The sequence below is a fragment of the Panulirus ornatus genome, chromosome 3 (genome assembly GCF_036320965.1).
Source record: "Panulirus ornatus isolate Po-2019 chromosome 3, ASM3632096v1, whole genome shotgun sequence".
NCBI classification, from domain to species: Eukaryota; Metazoa; Arthropoda; class Malacostraca; order Decapoda; family Palinuridae; genus Panulirus; species Panulirus ornatus.
This window is the reverse complement of record NC_092226.1, coordinates 17,677,424-17,689,938: the sequence shown is the minus strand read 5'-3', so window position 1 is coordinate 17,689,938 and position 12,515 is coordinate 17,677,424. Positions and strand designations below refer to the sequence as shown.

General features: G+C 44.7%; 1 protein-coding gene across 2 annotated transcripts in view; it reads right to left on the bottom strand.

Moving 5' to 3' along the window:
• The window catches only part of LOC139760872 (uncharacterized), a 29,240-nt gene that overhangs the window by 3,702 nt on the left and 13,023 nt on the right, over positions 1-12,515 (bottom strand). For both annotated transcript variants that reach the window (XM_071684609.1, XM_071684599.1), the window contains exons 18-30: positions 10,881-12,515; positions 8,390-8,629; positions 7,961-8,295; positions 7,761-7,844; positions 7,347-7,553; positions 6,639-6,792; positions 4,737-4,900; positions 4,450-4,557; positions 4,170-4,307; positions 3,932-4,090; positions 3,724-3,813; positions 3,448-3,607; positions 2,843-3,057 (exon numbers count right to left, since the gene is read on the bottom strand). In XM_071684609.1, coding sequence (XP_071540710.1) covers positions 2,843-3,057; positions 3,448-3,607; positions 3,724-3,813; positions 3,932-4,090; positions 4,170-4,307; positions 4,450-4,557; positions 4,737-4,900; positions 6,639-6,792; positions 7,347-7,553; positions 7,761-7,844; positions 7,961-8,295; positions 8,390-8,629; positions 10,881-12,515 — 3,689 coding nt within the window. The remainder of the gene's footprint in view (positions 1-2,842; positions 3,058-3,447; positions 3,608-3,723; positions 3,814-3,931; positions 4,091-4,169; positions 4,308-4,449; positions 4,558-4,736; positions 4,901-6,638; positions 6,793-7,346; positions 7,554-7,760; positions 7,845-7,960; positions 8,296-8,389; positions 8,630-10,880) is intronic.

Below are 12,515 nucleotides of genomic sequence, written 5' to 3'. Positions count from 1 at the left end.
ACCATACTTTAAACCACAAATGATATCCCTCAAGGGGTTGGACATGGCAAAAGTGTCTCCACAATTGCTAAACTCCTTTGCTGTATTTAAGCCTTTAGTGCCTCATCCTTAACAGGTGACTGTTACATAGCAACTGACTATTTTCATTGGCTTCTACCTAATGTTCCTACCAAATACTTCAAACTAATTTTTCACTAATACTGATATTGAATGCTCCCTCCCAATGTTCTTTCCAACTACATCTACCTAATGCTCCTGTCTAATGTTCCTACCTTCTACTGCTATCTATTGCTCCAACCATTTTACCAAAAGGCAGGGCTAGTACATAGCGATCACCACAGGATAAACAGAAAGTTATGACAAAAGAGTTGTGTGTGATAAGAAGGATTGGATGTTTGTGGACAGAATGTTTGCAGTACATGTGTGGGCAAAGCAAAAAATAAAGAAAGCTCTGTAGGTCAGAGGAGTGCACCTTGACAACTAGTGAAGGCTTACTACACAGCCATTACTAACCCTGCCAGTACCCAGGGAGGTAGTACCAATTTCATATAATTATTATACTTTTCGCTGTCTCCCGCGTTAGTGAGGTAGCGCAAGGAAACAGACAAAAGAATGGCCCAACCCACCCACACACATGTATATACATACACGTCCAGACACGCACACATACATACCTATACTTTTCAATGTATACACATACATACAAATATACACAAGTACATAATTCATCATTGCCTTTTTTCATTCCTGTCACCACCCTGCCACACATGAAATGACAACCCCCTCTCCCCACATGCGCGCTAGGAAAAGACAACAAAGGCCACATTCATTCACACTCAGTCTCTAGCTGTCATGTATAATGCACCTAAACCACATCTCCCTTTCCATATCCAGGCCTCACAAAAGTTTCTATGGTTTACCCCAGACACTTCACATGCCCTGGTTCAATCCATTGACAGCATGTCGACCCCAGTATACCACATCATTCCAATTCACTATTCCTTGCATGCCTTTCATCCTCCTGCATGTTCAGGGCCCGATCACTCAAAATCTTTTTCACCCCATCTTTCCACCTCCAATTTGGTCCCCCACTTCTCCTCGTTCCCTACACCTCTGACACATATATCCTCTTTCTCAATCTTTCCTCACTCATTCTCCCCATGTGACCCTTTCCATACACCCTCTTTTGCTCTCTCAACCACACTATTACCACATATCTCTCTTACCCTTTCGTTACTTACTCGATTAAACCACCTCACACCACATTTTCCTCAAACATCTCATGTCCAACACATCCACCCTCCTCCGCACAACTCTATCTATAGCCCACGCCTTGCAACCATATAACATTGTTGGAACCACTATTCCTTCAAACATACCGATATTTGCTTTCTGAGATGATGATGTCGCCTTTCACACATTTTCAACACCCCCAGAACTTTCACCCCCTCCCCCACCCTATGACTTACTTCCGGTTCCATGGTTCCATCCGCAGCCAAATCCACTCCCAGATATCTAAAACACTTCACTTCCTCCAGTTTTTCTCCATTCAAACTTACCTTCCAGTTGACTTGTCCCTCAACCCTACTGTACCTAATAACCTTGCTCTTATTCACATTTACTCTCAGCTTTCTTCTTTCAAACACTACCAAACAGTCACCAGCTTCTGCAGTTTCTCACCCGAATCAGCCACCAGTGCTGTATCATCAGCGAACAACAACCGACTCACTTCCCAAGCTCTCTCATCCAAAATATATACATGTACAGAGGAAGTAAAGTGTTTTAGATATCTGGGAGTGGATCTGGCAGCGGATGGAACCATGGAAGCGGAAGTGAATCATAGGGTGGGAGAGGGGGCGAAAATCCTGGGAGCCTTGAAGAATGTGCGGAAGTCGAGAACATTATCTCGGAAAGCAAAAATGGGTATGTTTGAAGGAATAGTGGTTCCAACAATGTTGTATGGTTGCGAGGCGTGGGCTATGGATAGAGTTGTGCGGAGGAGGGTGGATGTGCTGGAAATGAGATGTTTGAGGACAATGTGTGGTGTGAGGTGGTTTGATCGAGTAAGTAATGTAAGGGTAAGAGATGTGTGGAAATAAAAAGAGCGTGGTTGAGAGAGCAGAAGAGGGTGTTTTGAAATGTTTTGGGCACATGGAGAGAATGAGTGAGGAAAGATTGACCAAGAGGATATATGTGTCGGAGGTGGAGGGAACGAGAAGTGGGAGACCAAACTGGAGGCGGAAATATGGAGTGAAAAAGATTTTGAGTGATCGGGGCCTGAACATGCAGGAGGGTGAAAGGCGGGCAAGAAATAGAGTGAACTGGATCGATGTGGTATACCAGGGTCGACGTGCTGTCAATGGATTGAACCAGGGTATGTGAAGCATCTGGGGTAAACCATGGAAAGTTCTGTGGGCCTGGATGTGGAAAGGGAGCTGTGGTTTTGGGCATTATTACATGACAGCTAGAGACTGAGTGTGAACGAATGGGGCCTTTGTTTTTTTTCCTAGCGCTACCTCGCACACATGAGGGGGGAGGGGGATGTTATTCCATGTGTGGCGAGGTGGCGATGGAAATAAATAAAGGGAGACAGTATGAATTATGTACATGTGTATATATGTATATGTCTGTGTATATATATATATATGTGTACATTGATATGTATAGGTATGTATATTTGCGTGTGTGGACGTGTATGTGTATACATGTGTATGGGGGTGGGTTGGGCCATTTCTTTCGTCTGTTTCCTTGCGCTACCTCGCAAACGCGGGAGACTGCGACAAATCAAAATAAAAAATAAAATAAGAAAAATACATTTGATAAAAATTCGCTGATGACAAACCTCCAAGTCATACTCTGGTTCCATGCAGTGGCCACGAGTGACAACTAAGGCCAGGAAAACCCTGCCCACCTGATGGAACATCACAGCATCGATAATTTCATCAAAGTAGTCGAGCGAGCCTCCAAATACTCCGTCCACAATGACCTTCCCCGAGCGTCCATGGGCCCAGAACATTACTACTCTGCCAACCTTCGTTTTAAGAGATACTGAAATGTCTGCAGAAAACGAAAATAATCTAGACTAACAAGAAGTTCATTAACAATTCTTAAAATGTTGATTTATCCATCTTTACTCCATCTTCTTGAATCACATTCATCCACATGAACGCCTTTAATGCTGATAAATATTCATCTCCAGTACTGTTCAGAAAACAGTGGCGGGAAAGGAAGCTTTCAAATTTCTACTTTACGTTCACCGACAAGATTGCAGTCATAAGCCTGGAATAGATGGTACAAAGATGGATACAAGAGACTACACAACTGTGCTACTGGGGCAAGACCTACAAATGGTAAGAACTGCAGTACTCGTTATACTCGTCCTTGCTCTCACAACAACTAGGCTTACTCTGTCGTCAGCTTTTGAGTGGAAATCCTTATCGGCCTTACCAACATATCCTGGTATAGTGTCGGTCTGGGTGAAAAGCCGTGTGCTATGATCCAGCCTGTAGGTAACAGTGTGTTGGAGAGTGTGCACAAACACCATCACAACGCCATCTCCCACCCTTGCTACAGACACGCGTTCTCCTGCCGCCAGCTCCTGGTATACCTGCACCACGATACCTCAAGCAGTAGACCCAATTGTTAAAATCAAAATCTTATTTTCAGTATTTTAATGTTTCAAATACAATTTTGCCTTATCAACAAACTATCTCAAGACAACACCTCCATGGAGCTTCCATCAAATTTCCAGATGGCGCTATTTCTTCTGGTACACTTATTGCCGCGAGGGGAACCCGCCATTACCAACAGTACCTGATGCATTAAGAACTGTCACCGAATTATCTCTTCTGATACTTATAATCAACTGCTGCATCATCATTTACCCATTATTTAGAATATAATGCAGTTATGAAGTTCAAGTAATACTTGCATCATTTGTTCCCTCTAGTAGAAGCCACTGGTGGGCATACCCAGAGTCTGCAATGGTCAATACCTCCACCAGCTCTGGCACAGTAGAATCGAAGACATACAATGTTGAATCGCACCTTCCATCCCCCCAGCTCATGATTATGTACGTCTCGTTGAAAGCCTGTAACACCGAGTAATTATCAGTTTAGGTCTACACTAAATTGTTTGTTCGTGGCATTTTTGGCAGTTGGCAGTCTTACCTGGAAAGATGTCGAAGAATGTCTGTGGTAAGGGATTCGCTGTTGACGTACAGTTTTGAAGTAATCCCCTTCATATATGGAGGACCTTAGCTCCTTGTAGATTGCCGTGATAGGGCCACACACTTCACCATAGTTCTTCTAAGGATTAAAGTAAATTAAGATTAATATAATCACATCCTAGTTAGAAACCATTATATAAAACAATCGCGAAATTTTTCTGGTTAGAAACCGCCATATAAAAAAAGCAGCATGAAATCTTTGGAGATCAGACAGTACGAACCTTTAATTTTACCGTTTGGTCACCATAGTGGGAAAGAACTTCAGCAGTTTCCTTGTAGAGTTTCTCCACGTCGAGGTGGTCGATTTCCCCATTTACAATCACACCTTGCTAAGGTGGTGAAGATTATAAAATTTCTATGATAAACATTGTACAAGATTCTATAAATATGGTTTGATCCGAAATAAAAGTGACAAAATACAGTGAACTGATAACTGAAGACCCGCACTTGAGATATTCATTTAAAGCAGTGACGCTAGTATACTGATGAGAGAGCCTATAACACTCGCCTCCATAATGACCCGAGCCTGGAACACCAGCCTGCCAGTGAGGTGGGTACGCTCATCACGATACCATGCGTTGCGGTAAAGGCTTGGGAGATCAATGCCATTGACGATTCCAGTCTCGCTGGTCAGGCTGGCAACGGTCAGTGGACCATTGAATGTTACCGAACCTATACAAGTTAGAGAGAGAGAGAAAAAAGAGGCTTTTAGAACTTAGTGATAAGAACATAAAGGTTAAAGATTTCTAAACTTCACTGTAGGCTTCATTGCTGTAGATAATGGAGACTGACCCGCTCAACGAACCACAATTACAACTCAATTTTCTGTGTACCGTTTTGTCTGAAGTGTGACAATATGAAGGATGATTAAAGTTTTGTTTATTATGGTTAACACCAGATATCCATAATTTAGATGAAAACTGATGATAGGCAAGACGAAAAGAGAACCATCACCTATTACTAGGTCTGGAGTTAGATATTATGAATATTCCCAATATCTTAGATACAATGTCAGTTTTCATGAATATATGTCCCATTTGTTCCTACAAGATTTTAACTTATAATCAATCGTATTAGCTGAAGGATAAAAAGAGCATTGACAAACTTGATTCCCCAAACAACTCTCGCTCAGATGCTTAGCTAGGATACAACTCAGTGCAATTATAATCAAATAGCAATGCAGCCATAAGCAAGAATCTCGTCAGTCTTAGTAAATAAAAAGCCGACAGTGTATCGGTTAGCATTCCTGACCCTGACGCATTCACGGACCGCCCAGGCTCAAATCCTGTTTACGGCACTTTGTCCATTCAACCCAGCTGTTCATTACACCCTAACGGTTGATCGATGAAATGAGTACCTGGCTCAGGCTGTGATATATATATATATATATATATATATATATATATATATATATATATATATATATATATATATATATATATATATTCGCCATTTCCCGCAATAGCAAGGTACCGTTAAGAAGAGAGGACTGAGTTTAGAGGGAATATTCTCATATAGCCCTCTTCTCAGTTCCTTCTTTTGGAAGAATTTAAACGGGAGAGGATTTCCAGCCCCCTGTTCCCTCCCCTTTTAGTTGCTTTCTTCGACACGCAGGGAATACGTGGGAAGTATTCTTTCTCTCCTATCCCCAGGGATATATATATATATATATATATATATATATATATATATATATATATATATATATATATATATATATATGGGAGCGGGCTGGAAATCCTCTCCTCCAGTTTTTACTTTTCCAAAAGAAGGAGCAGAGAAGGGGACCAAATTAAGATTTTCAGTCTTATGCTCAGTCCTCTTGTTCTTAACGCTACCTTGCTTATGCGGGAAATTGAGATAATATATATGGTTTATTATACTTTGTCGCTGTCTCCCGCGTTAGCGAGTAGCGCAAGGAAACAGATGAAAGAATGGCCCAACCCACCCACATATATATGTATATACATAAACGCCCACAAACGCACATATACATAGCTATACATTTCAACGTATACACACATACACAGACATATATAAGCATGTACATATTTATACATGCTGCCTTCATAAATTTCCGCCACCACCCCGCCACACATGAAGTGGCACCCCCTTCCCTTCCCCGAGATAACATTCTCGCCTTCCACACATTTTTCAACGCTCTCCCAGAACCTTCGCTCCCTTCCCCACCCCGTGACTCTCTTCCACTTCCATTTTTCCATCCGTTGCCAAGTCTACACCCAGATATCTAAAACACTTCACTTCTTCCATTTTTTTCTCCATTTAAACCTACCTCCCACTTTATTTGCCTCTCAACCCTACTGAACCTAATAACCTTACTCTTAATTCACATTCACTTGTGGGGAAACCGTGTAATACAGATAATGCCAAGTACCTCAAGGACCAGTACCTTCAATTTCAGCGTCATCTGACAGGAGTATGGCCTGGTTGGCGATCTGAACCCTGACGCTGGTGCCAGTGGATCCCGTCACCTCCACATGCGTCAACACTTGCACGTCTCCATCTACAGTCACCAGACCCGTTACGGTCTGGCCGCCGACAACCTACACATCAACTTATGATTAGTGGCTAATAGATTTTCTATCATGACGTACGTGAACTACGTACATTCTAAAGTCCAAGCACAGCTGTTAGTGTACTGGCAGGAGATGCTCCTACAAAAAAAAAAAAAAAGAAAAAAAAAACCGGAGATGGTGTTGTTGAAGTAAACCATTTCTCTTGGATTTAGGGCAAAATTGGAAAAAAAGAAAGGCAATTTACAGTATCAGTATATGTCTTAACAGGACTGTTGAGAAATGGTGAAAATTTTACGACAATTTTAGTCTCTGCTGTAGCGTATAATGGTTGTTTAGTAACCCACTTCAACCATTTTCGAATAATCAGGAGAAATGTTGTTCATTGCTTATTACACTTATGTGTAATTAGATTTATCACCAGTACCCAAAATCCAAATTGAGGCATTTTCTTGTAATAAACTTGGGGCAATTTTATGCCTTGCCCTCCCCTTTCTCCCCTCCCAGATGAAAATGGATCTCCCACCACCGCTTATGATCATAGAATATTTCATGATGTTATAGAGGAGTACTTGTAGACTTACCCTCATGGTCCTCCGCACTTCGTCGGGAAGGTACCAAGAGTTAACCTTGCCCTCGACGATCACGTTACTGGTGGTGACGTCCCCGAAGGTGACGTCGAAGGGGATGTGCTGGTCGGTCGATGTAGTCAGGAAGTCGGTCTCCAGCACCAGGCCGTTCAGAGTCTCCGTTCGCACGTCTCCCACGACACTGACCGTCTCTGTAAACACCTACAGCATACATCTGTATTAGCCATCTTGTTCATGCTCAAGTACTAGTTCAGTGAAATCAGTTTTCGTACATGAGGAGGCAAATCTCTCCTATCAAATACTTGAAGCTCTACAAACTAGGTCTTCCTTTACAAGTATTTCATGAATTCCCTTTAACCATCTGAAGTACGTTACGTATAGGTGGGCCTCTGGCCATTATGACAGTACCAGAGAAGATTGGATGGTCTGGTCGCCCGTCAGGTTCACTGCGTTCGCCAAGAGAGACTGATAGTCCACTCCGTCTATTGTGCCCTGTTGACAGTAAGCACGAGATGGTTTTATAATCCTCCTCCCACGAGACTAATGTTTCTCTCATAAACCGTAAATGTTTCATAAATACACCAACAGATATCCCGCGTTTCCCTTACTTCAACGACGAGAGAATCGGCCGTGACACTCGGGGCCGTGACAGTTCCTATGACAGTTATGGCGTTCAGAAGATGGGCAGGCGAGGTCTTCAGTACCACGTGACTCAAATAGTAGTCCAGGTCAACGTCATTCAGATACGAGACCTTAATGTTCTTGAAAGTTGTGGTGGAGGAAGAGGCTGCGGAGGCCGTGAAGGTCTTCGTCCCAGTGATGGAGACGCCGATGTCCCGCTGCCTCACAGCGTCGCCAAGGCGTTCCTCAAGGTTGACATTGTTGAGGGAACCATCGATAGTCAGGTCGGTGATGTTGGCCGTGGATAGGAAATTAACATCCCCTGCAACACCAGTTTCATTATGACCCTACACATCTGTAGGTAATCCGGTCTATTAAGGTTCTCGTATATAGAGCTTGTAGTAGTATGTACTTACCAAATATAACGTCGTTATCACGCTTCAGCGCGCTATTCGCCAACGTCTTAAGGTCAACGTTGCAGAATGTGCCGACGAGGTGGACGTACTGTTCGGCACGCAAGTTGGAGAAGTGGTAGACGGCGGTGATGGTCTGGTCCGTGTGGAGGGTGAAGAGTCGTGTGGCCAAGTCTATCCCATTGGTCGTCTGTGTGTCGATGTTGCCCTTCACGGAGATTCCGCTCTGGAAGACCTTCTTGCCTGCCAGTATTGGGAAAACCTTAAGCCAGGTGATCAGAGTATCTTACGTGGTCAAGACCACACTTCTCCCACCTCAGTATGACCCCACTACATTTATCTTTTGGTCCCTTTGTTCCCTTGCCACACGGTGGCATATCTACTGTGATTTCCCCCAAAAATATGGACAGTGTTCACTGGGAGATCCAGAACCTCACCGACGAGAAAGCTTATATAACCCATTCCTCTACCCTACATTTGCCACAGATGGTTACATCTAAGGCCTTAACCTAGATCCCGTCAGATAGTTTACAATGCAAGGTAAAAATCTTAAATGGTGTTCAGGGGTAGCATCATCAGAGCCACAGAAGGCTGCTCTCATCTGATGAATGTTTAATGCTCGGTTTTAGGACAGACCTGCGAGGAGTGAAACAGTGTTCTGTGGTAACGCAAGTGTCATTTATGGAACTTTCATCTCCATCTTATTCCCTTTGCGAGAGTCTGAGGCTGCCGCTCTTATTTCGACAACCCGTACGAATTCTAAGCGACCAGGAGGTTGGTTCTAGTGGTATCTTCCCTAAACATTTGTAGGGAATCACAAACGCAGGACTTAAAATGATGTAATTTCCCCTTAAATTTTAGGCTCCATTTGGTACTCAAACCACCAAAAATCCAGGATACTTTTCTTACCTAAATGCTTGAGGTTGAAAATCTCTGGACACCGCGAAAGAGGAAGAGTTATTGATGGACAGTGACCAACTTAATCATAAACAAAAACTATAGTAATTTGCTCCCTACACAGCGACCGTGAGACGAGGATGGGTTGGCGCTAATCATTTCCAGAAACTTTAAAAGGTCTTTCAAAATGCTAACGTCCTACTTGTGACAGGCTATTGAGCTTGGACCCATGGTTATGATAACCTACGCGGAGGTTCGGTACGTAGTGTTACATTCACACGTCATTTATTGTTCTCCAGTGAATTAAGAGGTTCAGAGGATTGACCAGCAAGGACAAATTCAGATTCTTACACCTCTCACTTATTTCCCTATTATGCAGCCACCTCTTCGATTACCAGGTTAAAGATCATATGCGAAGAAATAATCTGTTTTACCTTATGCAATCTTAAGGTATTCTTGGACTTTTGTCCCAGCGATTCAAGGCGACAGCATATTATGCCAGGATTAGGGAGGGAGAAGGTATACTCTTCCCGTATGTTATCCTCAATGTTGGATACATTACCTAATGAATGTGGGGAAAATAGATGAGCAGGTGCACAGTATGCCTAGCTGTGGCATCCATGAATCACTCGTCCATTGCGATGAAATTCATTCCCTCGTCTCTCAGTTGTGGCACACTGGGAGAAACGGCCGCCTCACCCGAGGAACAAAATGATCGTTTCCCTGGAGATATTAAGCTACAGAGACCTGATGGGTTAGGGATTCTCAGAATGAGGATAGTTCGATTTTGCAAGCGTTATGGGCCAATTCCCTTCATCAGTTGACGACTAATAATTTCAGTGTTGTCGCGATGAATCCTTGATCGTACTACTATTTGGGCCAGAAGAAGAGAAGGGATTATATCTAAAAGTCCTGTTGCCTTCTATAGCGTAGACTATTACAATTTGGATCTAATGTTTATAGTTTATTTCGCCGCTTTCCTCGTATAAAGTCCTTAAGAAATACTCCTCCAGAGTAAAGAGCCATTCAGGCCCCACAGTTGAGGAAGATGTCCTCCAGGTAGTACATTGTGGGTTATCTGTAGCAAAATGAACCATTTCACCAGTACATGTTATGGAGGGCTTCACTGTCCCGCGCCCAGCGTAGCAGTCTTATTCCACACCGGACAAGTGAAAGCGATCTGTTACGCCTTACCCGAGTGGTCCAACGACTGAGTTAGTGACGATCTGGGACGGTGATGTTGACACTAGTTGGGTCTCCACATACAACTACGGAACGTCACGATGTCTCCAAGGCCCAAGCCTGGGGTTAGCTTGTGCTACGTCAACCTGGCCTCTTCCACTCCCAGGCCCGGCAACCTTACATGGGTCCCTCCTCCTCCTCCTCCCTACTCTTCACGTACCATGGGAACCTCCACCCTCTGCAGCCCGGTATTATACCGTGCTTTCTGCTTCGACGGCCTAGCATGTTACCATGAACACCCCTTAACCCCAACCTCTGGCAAACAAAGACCTGAACCATCGACAATAGGTGGTGACCAGCTTAGCTCAAAGCTACGTAACTATTGCGCGTCATGATTAATACATACAAAACTGACCTGTTATGTTTTGAAGGGCTGTCGTGTCCTTGTAGACTGCGTCGGCGTTTAGCTGGACAAGGTCAACACCGTTCACAAGGCCCCCAACATCAACGTCATCCAGCATGATTATGTCGCCCCAAGCGATGGCACCGCTCAGGTTGTTGTCAGAGGCCAGCTTAACAGCCTGGGCGTCAATGTGACTTATGTTAATTCCATTAGCACCCACCTTGCCGGCGGTGGTGACGGACTGGTCAACATGGAGGTGTGAGAAGACGAGGTTCCCAGATATAGTAGTAGATGTGTCGTCTGTGACTATGTCCTCCTTCAAGTGCTGGACGTTGTAGTTGTTGATGTAGGCAGCAGAGAGGGAGCCGAGGGCACTCACCGTACCCTGCACGGTCAGGACGCCATTGTAATCGTCGGCAGAGGTTAGTCTGACTCGTCTCTTGGCCAACTCTGAGATATCCACTCCGTTGACCGTGAACCCGTCAGACATCTGGATTTCGTAGGCTTTCACCGCACTAAAAGTTGCCGAGTGTAGAATCTGAGGCGCACTGAAGTTCTGCTCCCCGCTCTTCGTCACGACATTACTGAAGTCCAGGTTATTGATCGTCCCGGTGATCTCCAGTCCGCCGGCGGTGACGGTATTGCGGAATATCTTCTTCCCCTTCACCACCTGCTCCGGCCTGTCGAGGTATAGGGCTGTGGAGGCCAGCAGACCCACGTCAACACCATCTACAGTCCCAGTCACTGTCAAGGATTCAAAGGAAACGTCGTTCTGGAGCACCACTGGCCCCGTGAAGCTCTGAGCTCCATTCGTCGTCACCAGGTCGTCAAATCTTTCCCCATTGAAGGTGTTGCTGAAAACCGCGTCCGAAATTGTTAGCGACTTCGTAAAGTGTTTATTTCCAGTGATAATCGCCGAACCTTGATCTGTATATACGATGTCGGCAGCAAGATCCGCGAAGTTAAGGCCATTCACTGTCCCTCCACACTGGATAGACGGAACGTGTACTGGTTTTGTGAAGTTGACATCGAAATCCCAGACGGGTAACTCTGACAGCGAGAGCCTCCCAGCTAACTGGTCCAGGTTGACACCGTCAATTATGGAAGTGGTTATGTCCAAGTTACCCTTGACGTCCACACCTTGGGTGAAGATCTTCTTGCCTGTGATGTGCTGCTGGGTGTTGAGGGTCACCAACTCGTGGACGCTCAGGCCATCTACGGTAGCCCCGTCCTCCAGCGTCACAGACCCGAAGTGTACGCTTGAGAATCTCTTCGCTCCGAAGTGGAGATGGGCACCATCCCGGACGGGGAAGTGCAAGGGAAAGCTGTCACCATTGATATTACCGTGGACTGTCAGATTACCATCGACGTGCACTGTCGGTACAGTCAGCTGGCCTCTCATTGTTGCGGCGCGATTTTTGAACACTGTTGTCGACATGAAGTGGGCAGTGTTGATCCCCATCATCTCTACCGCATGAAGGTTGCCCATGGTCACCTCACTATCGAAGACTAGGGAGCCAAGCAACGTACCGCCGTTGGTCCTCAGCGTTTTCTTGTACAGACGATCCAGGTCCACACCGCTCACAGTGTTCGTCTTCACTTCCATGTGCTGCTTCACTGCCAGACCCTCCAAGAAGGTCGTAGGTC